Source organism: Cucurbita pepo, chromosome 7 (assembly GCF_057944985.1).
Source record: "Cucurbita pepo subsp. pepo isolate OVF chromosome 7, ASM5794498v1, whole genome shotgun sequence".
NCBI lineage: Eukaryota > Viridiplantae > Streptophyta > Magnoliopsida > Cucurbitales > Cucurbitaceae > Cucurbita > Cucurbita pepo.
Genome location: NC_141804.1, coordinates 194,298 through 207,725, shown reverse-complemented (window position 1 = coordinate 207,725; position 13,428 = coordinate 194,298). Strand labels below are relative to the sequence as shown.

At 37.9% G+C, this 13,428-nt stretch overlaps 4 protein-coding genes across 6 annotated transcripts; 3 read left to right on the top strand and 1 right to left on the bottom strand.

Annotated features, from left to right (window-relative positions):
• The first annotated feature begins 78 nt into the window (after positions 1–78).
• LOC111798063 (E3 ubiquitin-protein ligase AIRP2) lies at positions 79–1,909 on the top strand. Its single transcript, XM_023681017.2, has 5 exons — positions 79–483; positions 601–763; positions 853–919; positions 1,278–1,488; positions 1,579–1,909. The coding sequence occupies exons 1-5, from the start codon at positions 404–406 to the stop codon at positions 1,787–1,789; spliced, it is 732 nt and encodes a 243-aa protein (XP_023536785.1). The 5' UTR covers positions 79–403; the 3' UTR covers positions 1,790–1,909.
• Positions 1,910–4,490: 2,581 nt separating this feature from the next.
• LOC111799146 (two-component response regulator ARR11) lies at positions 4,491–7,511 on the top strand. Of its 2 annotated transcripts, none has more exons than XM_023682562.2 (5): positions 4,491–4,958; positions 5,579–5,731; positions 5,839–6,222; positions 6,297–6,373; positions 6,464–7,511. In XM_023682562.2, the coding sequence occupies exons 1-5, from the start codon at positions 4,832–4,834 to the stop codon at positions 7,394–7,396; spliced, it is 1,674 nt and encodes a 557-aa protein (XP_023538330.1). In that variant the 5' UTR covers positions 4,491–4,831; the 3' UTR covers positions 7,397–7,511. The 2 variants fall into 2 exon arrangements, with proteins under 2 accessions (XP_023538330.1, XP_023538331.1); XM_023682563.2 differs by having other exon boundaries at positions 4,838–4,976.
• Positions 7,512–7,701: 190 nt separating this feature from the next.
• Positions 7,702–9,958, bottom strand: LOC111799148 (protein HHL1, chloroplastic). 2 transcript variants are annotated; one of them, XM_023682564.2, is made up of 6 exons: positions 9,649–9,958; positions 9,196–9,333; positions 8,596–8,682; positions 8,435–8,482; positions 8,115–8,257; positions 7,702–7,943 (listed from the first exon to the last, which is right to left on the bottom strand). In XM_023682564.2, the coding sequence occupies exons 1-6, from the start codon at positions 9,901–9,903 to the stop codon at positions 7,931–7,933; spliced, it is 684 nt and encodes a 227-aa protein (XP_023538332.2). In that variant the 5' UTR covers positions 9,904–9,958; the 3' UTR covers positions 7,702–7,930. The 2 variants fall into 2 exon arrangements, with proteins under 2 accessions (XP_023538332.2, XP_086981772.1); XM_087125646.1 differs by lacking the exon at positions 7,702–7,943 and having other exon boundaries at positions 8,111–8,257.
• A 928-nt stretch (positions 9,959–10,886) lies between these two features.
• On the top strand, positions 10,887–12,363 carry LOC111798721 (akuammiline synthase 1-like). The gene has a single exon (XM_087125693.1). The coding sequence runs from the start codon at positions 10,943–10,945 to the stop codon at positions 12,254–12,256; it is 1,314 nt and encodes a 437-aa protein (XP_086981819.1). The 5' UTR covers positions 10,887–10,942; the 3' UTR covers positions 12,257–12,363.
• The last annotated feature ends 1,065 nt before the right edge of the window (positions 12,364–13,428 follow it).

The following is a 13,428-nucleotide window of genomic DNA, read 5'->3' as shown; positions in this document are numbered from 1 at the left end:
AGAGTTTAATTCAGGAAGGAAACATAATTAATGAAAATGATGGTTTTTGGAGTAATTTTGAAAAAGGGGAAACCAACTGCTCGTGTTGAATTGGGTAGTGGAAACATAAACAACAATTTTGACATTTTACACATAAATTGGGAAAAGGAGGAAGAAAGCATCGCTTTCTCAGACGCCGCTGTCCCTTCCTTATCGGTAATCGCCGGAGGAGTGAAACGACACTCTTCTTCTTCTTCTTCGTCTTCTTCTTCTTCTTCTTCTTCTTCTTCTTCTTCTTCTTCTTCTTCTTCTACTAATCAATTACCACCAAATTTCTCTTCTGGGTGTTCTGTAAGTAAACACGTTCTTGAAGAAAATAATTTGGTGGGTATATTATTTTTGGGGGTTTCGAAGTTGTGGGATTATGTATTATCGGCTATCGAGGTCTTCTTGTAAGGATTCTCTGAAAGTCCTCGAAGAAGATGTAAATCGCGCCAATGCTCTGTGAGTATCCCTTTTCCCTTGTCACTTTTTTCATTTGTATCTTCCCAGTTCATACAAATTTCCATCGGTTTAGTGGTTTTGATGAAATTATGGTGGGAAATTATGGTGGGTTTGCAGGGCTGTTGCAATTCCAAGAGCCAAACATGGTTCATATCTCCAAATGAAATTGGTTTACAGTCAATTAGCTCCACTGTTTCTGTTTTTGATGCAATGGGTGGATTGTTCTTGCACATGTGTTCTTCCCAGATACCTAAATTTCTTCCACATACTTGTTTACAAGGCGCGTCTCTCCTTTCTTCACTTGTTTAATGTGGCTTTGTTTTTCATGTTTATGTGTCTTAGTTTGTTCTGTCAAATGATGTTGTTCAGGTTTACACAGATGGAAGACCCAACCTATCAGCCCATGGAAGAAAGGCCACTCTCAAAGATTTTTATGGTACATTTTCTTGCCTTCAAACACTCTGTTTTGGAGTTTTGTTTCCCAAACACTTCTCTAATCCCGTGCACAAACCTGTTCTAGCACCTCTAACACTTCACACACATCCATGATTGTAGGAGCATGAACTTTCCTTTCAGATTTTTAAAACACGACTGCTTTAAGGTTTTTAAAACGCGACTGATACGAAGAGGTTTCCACATTCTTACAAGAAATGTTTCGTTCCCCTCTTCAACCGACGTGGGATCTCACATTATGCCTTGTGTTCAATATATTAGGCTTGGTCTATTGTGGTATTGATATTGTATGAGTTTGAGTATATGAGCTTGTTTTGAGTCCAACAAACGTGCTACTTCAGCTGTGATATTGCCATCGCTTCAACGGCTCCAAGCGAGCGCTAAGGAGTTGGATAACGCTAAAGAGAAGCGTGTGGGAGTCGAAGGAGATGGAAAGCTCTCCAATGGTGATGTAGAGAGAGAAGAAGAATGTGGGATTTGCTTAGAAGCTTCCACAAAAATGGTGTTGCCAAACTGCTGCCATTCAATGTGCATCAAATGCTACCACAATTGGTAACTACATACATACAAACCTTCCTAGATCATCATGATCGGGCTCTGGGTTCGACTGCGTTAATGTCTTTGCTTGTGAATGATTTGTAGGAACACGAGATCGGAGTCGTGCCCGTTTTGTCGGGGGAGCTTGAAGAGGATCAAATCAGAGGATTTGTGGGTGCTAACTTGCAGTGAAGATGTGGTTGACACTGAAAAAGTCTCCAAGGAAGATCTGTCGCGGTTCTATCTCTATATAAGCAGCCTGCCAAAGGAATATCCAGACGCCCTTTTCTTAGTTTATTATGAATACTTGATTTGACCAAACTAAACCAATTTCTGTACAGATCCCTTCATAGCCGACCGTCAAATGTAAACACTGAGTTCGGTGTCCAAAACTTGCTCCTTAATGAAATGGTTTACAAGTAAATCACGATTTTTAGTTGCACTTTTCGTTCGTTAAGTAGGAGACTAGTCGTCCACTTATATACAACGTAAAAGCCGAAAGAAAGTACATTCATACATCATTAGTATAATAGAGTATTTGGGAGAAGGTTGTGAAGGTGGTCTCGTTATCCACACGTATAGTCAACGTTATGATTATGCTTCTTTCAAGGGAAGCATGCCAAGACCCTTGTGCAACTCGAACACCATAAATGTCATCTACATAACATATCTCCACACCACAACTTAGTTCCTTTCTCTAAACTCAAGTCGAGACCAAGAGAACAAGCACACCCTCATTAGACCACATCGTCAAATGATTTGATTATGTAGCAATGCTTGTTGTAAGGATCTTAAGAATCAAGGGTCTACGAACGATTAGTCAACCGCTAGTGTTTAATTAATTATTAGGTAGTTGGATAAAAAGGTAGAATACAAATATATATATATATATATATATATATATATATATATATATATATATATATATATATATAAACTTGAAAGGGAAAATTAAGGGAATAATTAAAGAGGTAAGGGCATATGATAGAAGAGCATTAGGCAAAACCATATTCCAACTTTACATAAACTAATATAAAGCCGATCCACTTGGAGGAAGGTTCATCCTCAAAATTTCCTAATTTTAATTATTATTTTTTAATTATTATTTTCTATATTTATATTTTATTTGAGACAGAATTTGCTAGTGGGCATTTCCTTTTTGGTGTATTCAAATATTAATAAAATATATATTTTCTAAAAATTCAAAATTAAGTATTTTAGATCATATAAACATCCCAATTAATTTCTATAATTTTTTTTTATTTTGTTTAAATAATAATAAATAAATAAATAAGCTTTTTGCATAATTCACGCATTGAATTAATAGTAATGGAAGTGAGATTAGTTTAAATGTGATATGATTAGAGGTTTTGAAGAACATTAGTTTCAATAATCATTCAACACAATCATGACCACAACACACCAATCTCATCATCAAATTCAAAACCCCTACTCCCAATTTGCTTCTCACACCCAACAATCACAAACCAATGGGTTCAACACACTCCATCTTTTTGGGTTCATATTTAATAAGTTAGTAAGGATATTGTTGATAATCTCCATAATCTTTGCTTAATTATGTAGTTAATTAAGGTTAAGAAAGAGTAAATATATTATAATACATGGAAGTGAGGGGAGAGGAGGTTTGATTAAGCTTTCCCAAGTACATAATTAATTATATAAAGTTAAAGAGTTATTGGGCATCCACACTGACAAACAGACAAGCAAAGCAAAGCAAGCAATGGGGTTGTCTTAAAAAGCTTCCACTTTTAATATTTTAAGAGGTTGTTGAAAGAGTATTGTGATAAGAACCAAGTTTTGAGTATTCCTCAACTTTCTTGAATTGGGTATCACTAAGAATGGTGAGAAGGGAAGAAAAGTTGGAAGGATTCTCAGCGTTTGACTTATCTTGAATGCAACACTGTTGGTGTTCTTCAGGTGCCTTTCTGTGCTGTGCTGTGCTGTACTGCCCAATTTCACCACTTCTCTTCTGAACCCAACCTTTTCTTGTCTTTGCCTTTGCCTTTGCCTTTGCCTTTGCCTTTGCCTTTGCCCTTGCCTTTGCCTTTTAAATGGACTCCACGTGCCTGCACTACCAACTTTTTTCTTCTTTATATCTCTATGAACTTACTGCTACTGTTTTCTCCATTTCTGTTTCAATAAAAGAACAAACAGACAACTTCTTCTCTGTTCCCGCTTTTGATTCACCTCCAAAATTACGACTTAGGGACTAACAACCACAAATATTTTAGTTTGGTTGCCGTTTTCATGCTCGACACGTATCGAACACTTGTCGGTACAATGTGAGTTCAACGTTTGACTGACACATATGGTAACCTTGTTAAGGATATAAAAATGCATAGGTTTATCAACTTTTGAGTTTGGTACTGTGAGATCCCACACCGGTTGGAGAGGGGAACGAAACATTCCTTATAAGGGTGTGGAAACCTCTCTCTAGCAAACGCGTTTTAAAACCATGAAGCTATTCTTCTGCCAATGCTATTGTCTTTTGGGCATCTGTGGAGGGCATTTCAGAAGGCTTATAAGCTGTCACAGGCAAGCCAAGGAAGGTATGGAGGGACATTTTGTATATATAGTAAAGAATAAAAGTACAAAAAGTGGGTGACATTCAATAATAAGTTGGGTTAAAGAAATGTTGAATGACAGAAGAAAACAAAATGGTGAAGTTCATAGTTGAACTCAAACATGGAAAAGTCCCTCTGCTGCAGATGACTTGAAGAAAAAGAAAGAAAAGAAAGAAAAGAAAAGAAAAGAAAAGTTGGATTTCCCACTTGGAGTGCAAATGTGCAAAAGGGAATTTAAGTTGAGCAGATAAAAAGGGGTTCCCACCTTCATTTGTTGGATTGTTGCTCCTACTGTTCATTATAACTGCTCCTCTCCCTATGCTTCCTAATATATTTCCATTTGTTTTTAATGCTTTTATTCCTTTTCCTGCACTCTCTTTGATTCATTATTATATAGTCATTTCAATGCTTTTAATATATATATATATATATATATATATATATAAGCAGGTCCCTTGTAAAGATGCCTTTTCTCTCCCAGCTCGTATTCTTTCACCTCTTGCATCTGCTGAGGGAGTTACCTTTCCCTTATTTCATTTCACTGTTTTTTTTCTTGCTTATTTGTAAATATATATAACATTCTATGAATCTTTTGAAGGGAACAGTTGGGCACTTGGATTCATTGGTTCCTCTTTCCCTCTCTCTGTAAACTTGGGGCCATTTTTTAAAACCCAGACAGTTCTGAGAATTTTAAGGCTCTTTTCTAGAAACCTGTTGTTACAGACTTACTGTTCATTTTCTCCTCTCTCATCCTCCTCCACAGCTCCATCATCATGGAAAATGGCTTCTCTTCGCCTCGAAGCGATGTGTTTCCTGTCGGTCTTCGTGTTCTTGTTGTTGATGATGATCCAACATGGCTCAAAATCCTGGAAAAGATGCTCAAAAAGTGCTCTTATGAAGGTTGATTTACAAAAACAAGTCTCTCTCTCTCTCTCTCTCTCTCCATCTGTTAATTTGTTCCTTGATTTTGAGCTGTTAGTACTACTACAAGTTTTGAGGCTCTGAATTGTTTTGTTTTCTCTCAATACTGAGGTGAAAATGATACAGCCCCTTCAGATAAAATCAAAGCTTTTCATTCATGTTTAAAGTTGGTTTGGCAGATTAATCAGAAGTTCATCTGCAACTGCAAAGTTTCTCATATGGTTCTGTGGTTTCTTTATCCTTTTCCTTCCATTTTTCAAAAAAAGAAAAAATCTAGGCTTGTTTTCTTCTACTGAGCTTTCCCTGGCTCTATATTTTGCTGCTGCTGCTGCTTTGTAATTAAACACTGTTTCTTAATTCAAACCAAGATTTGTTTCTTTGTTAACGTTTTCTCTCTTCATTCACTTGAGTTTTCAATCATGGCTGATGCACTTTGGCTTTCAGAGAAAGGAATTGAGTTAATCATTTTTATGAGATCTATTCCAGCTAAAGCTTGGAAGTGAAACTGAAAATGAGTCATTTATAGCTTAGTTCAGTTGAATCAGATGAACTTTTTTCAAAACCAGGCTGAAACACTTTACTTACACTCTGTGTTGCAGTGACTACATGTTGCCTGGCAAGGGAGGCTCTAAGCCTGCTAAGGGAGAGAAAAGATGGATACGACATCGTAATCAGCGACGTAAACATGCCCGACATGGACGGTTTTAAACTCCTCGAGCATGTAGGATTAGAAATGGACCTACCAGTTATCAGTCAGTTCTCTGCCTCCCTACCTTCAAGATTGTTTTGAATGCATTAAATGTTGTCTTTTTAGCAGAGTCCTCATTTCTTATGTATAAGTTCGTCTTCCTCCATGCAGTGATGTCAGTTGATGGAGAAACAAGCAGAGTAATGAAAGGGGTTCAACATGGGGCTTGTGATTATCTTCTAAAGCCAATACGTATGAAAGAACTTAGGAATATATGGCAGCATGTACTTCGAAAGAAGATTCAAGAGGGAAGAGATATTGAAGGCCATGATGTTTTTGAAGGCCTTCAAATCCTTAGAAATGGATCAGATAGGTATGATGATAGCCAGTTCCTTAGAGTAGAGGAGCTCTTTTCAGTGAGGAAAAGAAAAGATGTTGATAAGTACGAGGAAAAAGAGTTTGGTGAGACATGTTCTACAAAGAAAGCCAGAGTTGTTTGGTCGGTTGATCTGCACCAGAAATTTGTTGAAGCAGTAAACCAGATAGGCTTTGACAGTAAGTATACAATACTCTTAAACTTTCCCTCCTAAAACTTTCGAGATAATGATTCTTAATGTCTAATTTGGCAGAAGTTGGCCCTAAGAAGATTCTTGATCTGATGAATGTCCCATGGCTAACAAGGGAAAATGTAGCTAGCCATTTGCAGGTTTGGGATATCTACCTTCATTCTTGCTATTGATCTAGCTTAAAGGGATGTCCTTCTGTTTCTGGCTGAGCACTTCTTTTGTGTATGCAGAAGTATCGCCTCTATTTGAGTCGACTGCAGAAAGAAAATGATCCAAAAGCTTGCTTTGTTGTTGGGATGAAACAGACCGATTCGAGTTTGAAGGATGGAGATGGAAACTTCAGCGTTTGTAGCTCGTTAGTTGTGCCACAAACCGATGTCACGAATAGCAGCTTCAGTTTTTCAGGTGATAACTTTCTTCAGAATGTGGATTCCATAGGCTGTGAAGCTGATAGGAAAAGGGTTGTTCAAGAGCAAACATCAGAGCCAAAAAGAGCTGCTGCTACTGAACTGATAAAGACACGGTGTACCCACATGAAATTCAACAACTCGTTTGCCTCTGTTGAATCTGAAGGCAAGTTAGCAGCATGTTACCCTTGGGTTGAAGCTCCACAGATGAAGCTCAAACAAGAAAGCAAGCCACATCAAGTTCAAATCAACCAACTACCATCGGTTTCGTCCATTAGTTCTGGACGGTCAGCAACAGAGAAAGACAAAGGAAGCTCCATTGAAAGTAAGGCTCCATTTTCAGAGGACTGCAGCCAACAGATGGTCCATCTAAACCCACCAAAAGCTACAACTGATTCATTTTCTGGCAAGGCTAAGAGTTTCGATGAGATCAATGACCATTTTGAGCCTATTTCAACTGCTACAGCTCCATTGGGCGTGAAAAACCAGAATGTGATCGATCTTAGCAGCATTTCAACTGATTTAGGAAGTGGGTTTCCTTTTTCAAGCTTTGATGAAGATTTGCAGGGCTATTTGATTCAAGATGGTTGTTACCCAAAGAACCTTGAACAGATTATAGAGTTTCCAGATTATGGTGATCCAGGCATCTTCACTGAAGGTCCGACTCACCTTTATGATGCAATGAGGTTTGGCTATGAGTATTCCTATGACCCAACTGAGTATCCAGTGATAGATGAAGGCCTATTCATCGCATGATTATGCTATTTACATACCCTTGCATGCAGGGGAAAATGATATCTTTTCTAATAAGTGAGTTCCTTAACTTAATGGATTGAATATTACCTTCCCAAACTATTGGGATTTGGATTTTTATATGGGTATATAGAAGTAGCAACCAAAAACCTTTCCAGAGCCAAATAAGCATTAAATTTACTAAATAACTGTTTAAATTGACGGTCAACGACTCGAGTCAACTTTGTGGTCATTCTAACAGCATCTCCTCGGGGAAAATATAGAAAACTTAGTTTCTGACAAGACAAAATCAAGGACAATGCAATACGTGAAAGAATGAAGAGTGTATTTCCACTGGGTCAGAGAAACAAGATTTGTGAACAAAAAGCATCGGTGAACTTGTGTACATTACCGTGTATAAAGCTCCCTAATTTTTCTGCTAACAGTTTTGGATACAAAAAACATTGCTTATCCACCGTTCTATATACCTTTCAATGCCCTCGGGTTTAAGATGTTCTTCGTGCTGTGGTGCTTTCCAGTAAAGCGACCACTCTAACCTCAAGTTTTAACCCTGAAAATGTGGATTAAGGAATCAATCTACCCCTCTGAAACTCTTTTCTCAAGATTAAAAATCCCAACAATTGTAAGGATCTTTGTTAGCGGGAAGGCAAAGGAGCTGCAATATTCTCTCTTAATGTCCATGGCAGAAAAGCGAAGAGAAGTACTACGAAATAATACTCACTTGGTCTTCTCCGCCGAGTTCTCGTCTGACTCCTCACCTTCAAGTGAACCTAGTGTAGTGAGTTTGCCGAATGATTCCTTTGCATCTCCGAAGAAGTCTTTAACTTTATCGAGAACCGTCTTCAGCTGATCTTGTGTTGGAAGCTAAGATTGATTGAGAAATACACTGTGTAAGTAAACTAGCTGATCTAGTCGCAAATCTCACCGATCGAAACAAGTTACAAAGGAAAAGATTACCACCACATGGTGTTCAAGGATTTTCCTTTTCAATCCTTATAAAATCTCAAGAACAATAGAAGAGAACAAATAATCCATTCTTACCTCAATTACATCTGTGGTAGACAGTGCGGATCTCACATTGCCATTTTCCTGCATGAAAGTATATAATTAACATTACGACAACAAATTGTTGTTCATCCATTCCGAAGTAGAATATAAAATATTGTTCTCATGAATCATAAAGAAAGGTTTGGAAACATTACAACAATCTTGTAGCCATATCTGAATTCTGTTGCTGACCGCAACACGCGGAACTGTTTAAATGCTGTCTTCTGTATCTCCTTTTCATCCTGTTCATTGGTAGATCGACTGTTAGTATCTTAAAGAGTGTTTAGAATCAATTGTCGTTCTAGGCTTGAGAATTGAGTAATTTTGCAAAAACAAAATGACAAGAAAGTGTAGAATTAACTGTTTTCTCAATAGATAGAAATTGTGGCAATCAATTCCTATATTAACACAATCAACGTTAATTCAGACAAATTGTAAATCCTATGGATTGCAACTTTCTCCAAACCGACGAGAGCTCTCAAACATCCAGCAATCTCGTACGTGCTGATATCAACATAATGCACTGTTCCTTCCCTTCTTTATCTCTTTTAAAAGCACTCTCTTATCAAAGTACAAGCTTTAATGTTCCTTTTATCACCAATACAAAGTTTTAACAAGAACAATATCATTCTATTCACCATTGAAATTAAAAGGTTTAACTTTAACTCATTTTATTTGGAAGGGCACAGGCGGCTTAATACAAGACGTAAAGAACAGGATAATGGAGCAAAATATGGATGAAAATTAAAGCTTACACGGTATATAACAGCAGCAAGATTCCTAGCCAGAGTGTCTTTGTAGATATATTTCCCAAGAAAATTATCTTTTGCTGCAACCATGATTTTGGCGGTTGTGCCACCATTTATAAGACTCAAGGGGTACCATAGATAAACCTGCGTGATCAACGTAAAAGGGACGATGTTATGGATGATATTTCCAATAATTGTGTGCAATATATTGAACTTCACGAACTTCACCCTTTTCAGATTTTGAGTTAATAATGAGCTACTACTCTTGATGCCATATTTCAAGATAATTTAGAATGTAATCAATTCAATGAGTGGCCAAGAACACAGTATACAATTTATATATAATTGAGAGCGACTCCAAATCTCACGCCATTCTCAGCACCAATTCCAGAGAGGCAAAATAAATATGAATCGATAGAAACAACCGGAGCTGAAAAGTAAAAAGGATAGAGAACAAACATTGGCCATACGGATGAAGATAACGAATTTAGGGTTTCCATCGTCTTCAATCTTGGGTAGCGGGGGAGGCGCAGCCCTTTGAAACCGACGAGCTTGCATCCCTTTCTTGCCTTTCGCTTCGACCACAAAAGCGTGGCGATTCCTCCGCTCAGGCTTCTGCATCGTCCTCGTCGAGAAGAGCGAGTGGCGGAGCAGCGCATCTTCGTGTAGCTTGGAAGTCGAAAGGGGGAGTCGAACCAGAGCGTTGAGGGACATGGCAACGTAATCGTTGAAGGAGTTGAAGTGGATACGGGCAGAGTAATCGTTGAAGTTAGAGGATGGTTCTTCTCCTTCAATCTTATCCACTAGTATCACTGTGGGGCCACCAATCTCCACCCACACGCTTCGCACAATCTCCACCCACACGCTTCGCACAATCTCACGCATGTAAACCCTCCTAATTTACTCCTCTTATTTCTCATATTTTTTTTGGTTTCCATCTAAAAATAGGATTATAACTTAATTACTTGGCTCCGATACCCTGTTAGTTGAATACTACTCTCCTGATATTGTCCATGTGACCATAAGTTTTCAGGGCTTTTCTTTGGGCTTTTCATTGATTATAAAGGCATGATCATTCCTTAAATTAACCGATAGGACTTTCATTCAACCGTTTATATATTATGATAATTTCAATCGAGGATTAAAAGTAGTTCAAAATGATAATAAAGATTAAGATACCTCACATCGATTTGAGAGAAGAACGAGTGCTAACGAAGACATGGGCCTCGAGTGGGATGAATTGTGAGATCCCACTTCAGCTGTGGAGAAGAGAACAAAATATTCAGGAGTAGAAAAGAAGAAATCTTTTCCAAATAGATAAACTTTGAACAAAACCCTGAAAAAAATAATAATAATAATATATGTTATTTATTTTTATGAGTATTAAATTAAATGTGATGGAAAAGAAAATGTAAGCGATAATGATTCAAGGAGGGGTTGAGATAGAAGAAGAAGTTATAAATGAAGGGCAACCGTTTATTTGAATGAATCAAATTTGGTGAGGTTATGTATTAATGAAGTTAGATGTAAATACAAATATGTATTAATTGAGGGGGCTGTAAAAAATGCGGAATATGAGGGAGGATGACATAATTCGCATTAACATCTTCCTCAACATGCATGCACATTTGCAACACACACACACACACACATATATATATATATATATATATATATCCTCTCTAAATAAAATTCAATCGATTTCAGTTTCATCAAAAAAAAAAAAAAAAAAAACAAAAATAACAAGGAGACCATGAAGCTTGAAATTGACATAATCTCAGAAGATTTAGTCAAACCTGCTACTCCCACGCCTCCCCATCTCCGCCGTTACCCCCTTTCCTTCATCGACCAAATCACCGTTCACATTTATGCTCCCGCCCTCTACTTCTACCAACCCAACCGCGCCGGAGATCCTGATTTCGCCATCGACTTCCGGAACCGCCTCCGGAGCACCCTCTCCGTCGTCCTCTCCCACTACCCTCCACTCGCCGGCCGCCCCAACTACGACGCCGCCTTTGTCGACTGCAATGACACGGGGGCCTTGTTTCGGGAAGCGCGAGTGAATACAAAACTCGCTGACGTGGTGGAATATGCCCGACCGGACGATCTGAACCGGCTGTTCCCGGTCGAGCTGGACCAGTTCAATGAAGAGCTGATGGCGGTTCAGTTCACGGAGTTTGCGTGCGGCGGGGTGGCGGTGGCGTCGTGCATTTCGCATAAGATTGCGGATGCGATGACGCTGTTTTCGCTTAATAATAACTGGGCGGCGATGGCGCGTGGAGTGAAGGGGGTTTTCAAACCGCATATGGAAGGGGCTAAGTTGTTTCCGGCGAAAACGATGACGTATGATACGACGAAGACGATTCTGAGAAACAGAGTGGCGAGGAGGTTTGTGTTTGAGGGTTCGAAAGTGGAGGCGATTCGCGAGAAATACGGAGAGAATGGCGCGGCGCACCGACCTTCACGAGTCGAGTCGTTAACGGCTTTTCTGTACGGACGGTTTCTTGCGGCTCTTAAAGACGGCTCTTCTTCTGAACTCCCGACGGACAGGACATGTCTAGTGAACTACACAGTGAATCTGCGGCCAAAAGTGGAGCCGCCGCTTCCGGGCGACGCCTTTGGGAACTACTATTTCAACGCGATGATCTTCCCGTCCCCGGACATTCTGAAGGACCCGTACTGCTACGGTCTAGTGAACCGGCTGAGAGAAGAAACCAACAAGCTGAACGCCGAGACAGTGAAGTACATTCTGAATGAAGACCAGAGTCTGATGGAAAGCGTGGAGGAGATTGCTTCCAAGTTCGTGAAAGGAGAGATGATTTCGTGCGCGTTCACTAGCATCTGCAGGTTTCCCCTTTATGACGTGGATTTCGGGTGGGGCCGCCCTGTGTGGGTGACTTTTCCGGCGCTGTGGTTCAAGAATCTGGTGACGTTGTTGGATTCGAAAGAGGCCGGCGGCATTGATGCGATTGTTCACCTTGAGGAACCCCACATGAATAGGCTTGAAGCTGATCAACTCTTCCTTCAATATGCTACTCCAACTCCTACCGCCCCGCCCACCCCATAAATCAACTACCCTCTTCTCTAAACCAATCTTTATTTCCCTACAACTCTTCTAATCTCTTTCTTAACTGTGTTTGTTAAATAAAAATATTCTCTCAACTTCAACTTCAACTTCATATATATTAAATCTAAAAACTTTATAAATAGTTTGTGTTAATGTTATTTTATATTTTATTATAAAACGTTACCGTTCGTATGTTTCTATTTATTAGTCTTTTCATATCCTTGTAATTTATTTGATTATAAGTAACATAACTTTCACATAAAATGGGGTGGATTAAGCATACGTTCTCGGTTTAAATAGCTAGATAACGACTATAACTCAATTCTTTTCACCTCTTAAAATGACACTATAATATAGTTTCTACTTACTGAAATGAATGGTGAAAAATGGTTGAACCAGGCAAAAAGGGAGATTAAACACTTCTCACGTGCCTAGATGGCTTCTCATGGATGCAGTCATATGTTACTAGCTCACTTGCATGACGTCTATGAATATAGTAAGAGACCAAAACGAGAACAAAAAATATTAAATATTTCAATGTCATACATTCAAAATCCAAAAAATAATCAACAATGGTATCTATATAAAAAAAAATAATTTAGAAATGGTCCAAAAATAAAGTGAAACCTTTGCACTAATTCTAATATTTTAAGGAAATAAATGACTTTTTTATTTTATTATTATTACAAATTTGCAATAAACTATATTTTAAAAGGTTTATTAGACTTCTAAAAAGCAGAAAATTTAAAAATAAATAAATAAAACAAAAAAACTGAAATGATTATTTTCAAATAAAAATAAATTTTCAATATGTTTTGAATAAAATATATATTGTGTATTCATTTCTTGTCATGAATAATATTTATTTACGTTAAAAAAAAATTAATTTTTGAAATTGGCATAAATAGACTATTTTATTTGAACCTATTATTACCCTATGAATAAACATATCACTACTTGGTCCCTCAAAAACTACTCTCAAATATAAAATATTAATTAAATGTTAAAGGACCACTTGCTAAATAATGTATTGCCAATTTATAATACATTAATCTCGAAATGTCGATTAAAATAAAATAAATAAATAAATAAACAAAAAGATAAAAAAGAAAAGTTAGAGGCTATGTAGGCTACATTATTGTATACATTAGTATATGATATTATATTGTAGC

Coding starts and splice junctions, on each gene's coding strand:
- LOC111798063 (XM_023681017.2), top strand. CDS start 404: ATGTATTATCGGCTATCGAGGTCTTCTTGTAAGGATTCTCTGAAAGTC. Junction 764..852: donor TCCACATACTTGTTTACAAG/GCGCGTCTCTCC, acceptor GATGTTGTTCAG/GTTTACACAGATGGAAGACC. Junction 1,489..1,578: donor ATCAAATGCTACCACAATTG/GTAACTACATAC, acceptor AATGATTTGTAG/GAACACGAGATCGGAGTCGT.
- LOC111799146 (XM_023682562.2), top strand. CDS start 4,832: ATGGAAAATGGCTTCTCTTCGCCTCGAAGCGATGTGTTTCCTGTCGGT. Junction 4,959..5,578: donor CAAAAAGTGCTCTTATGAAG/GTTGATTTACAA, acceptor TCTGTGTTGCAG/TGACTACATGTTGCCTGGCA. Junction 6,223..6,296: donor AAACCAGATAGGCTTTGACA/GTAAGTATACAA, acceptor CTAATTTGGCAG/AAGTTGGCCCTAAGAAGATT.
- LOC111799148 (XM_023682564.2), bottom strand. CDS start 9,903: ATGTCCCTCAACGCTCTGGTTCGACTCCCCCTTTCGACTTCCAAGCTA. Junction 8,683..9,195: donor TTGCTGCTGTTATATACCGT/GTAAGCTTTAAT, acceptor ACCAATGAACAG/GATGAAAAGGAGATACAGAA. Junction 8,258..8,434: donor CTACCACAGATGTAATTGAG/GTAAGAATGGAT, acceptor AATCAATCTTAG/CTTCCAACACAAGATCAGCT.
- LOC111798721 (XM_087125693.1), top strand. CDS start 10,943: ATGAAGCTTGAAATTGACATAATCTCAGAAGATTTAGTCAAACCTGCT.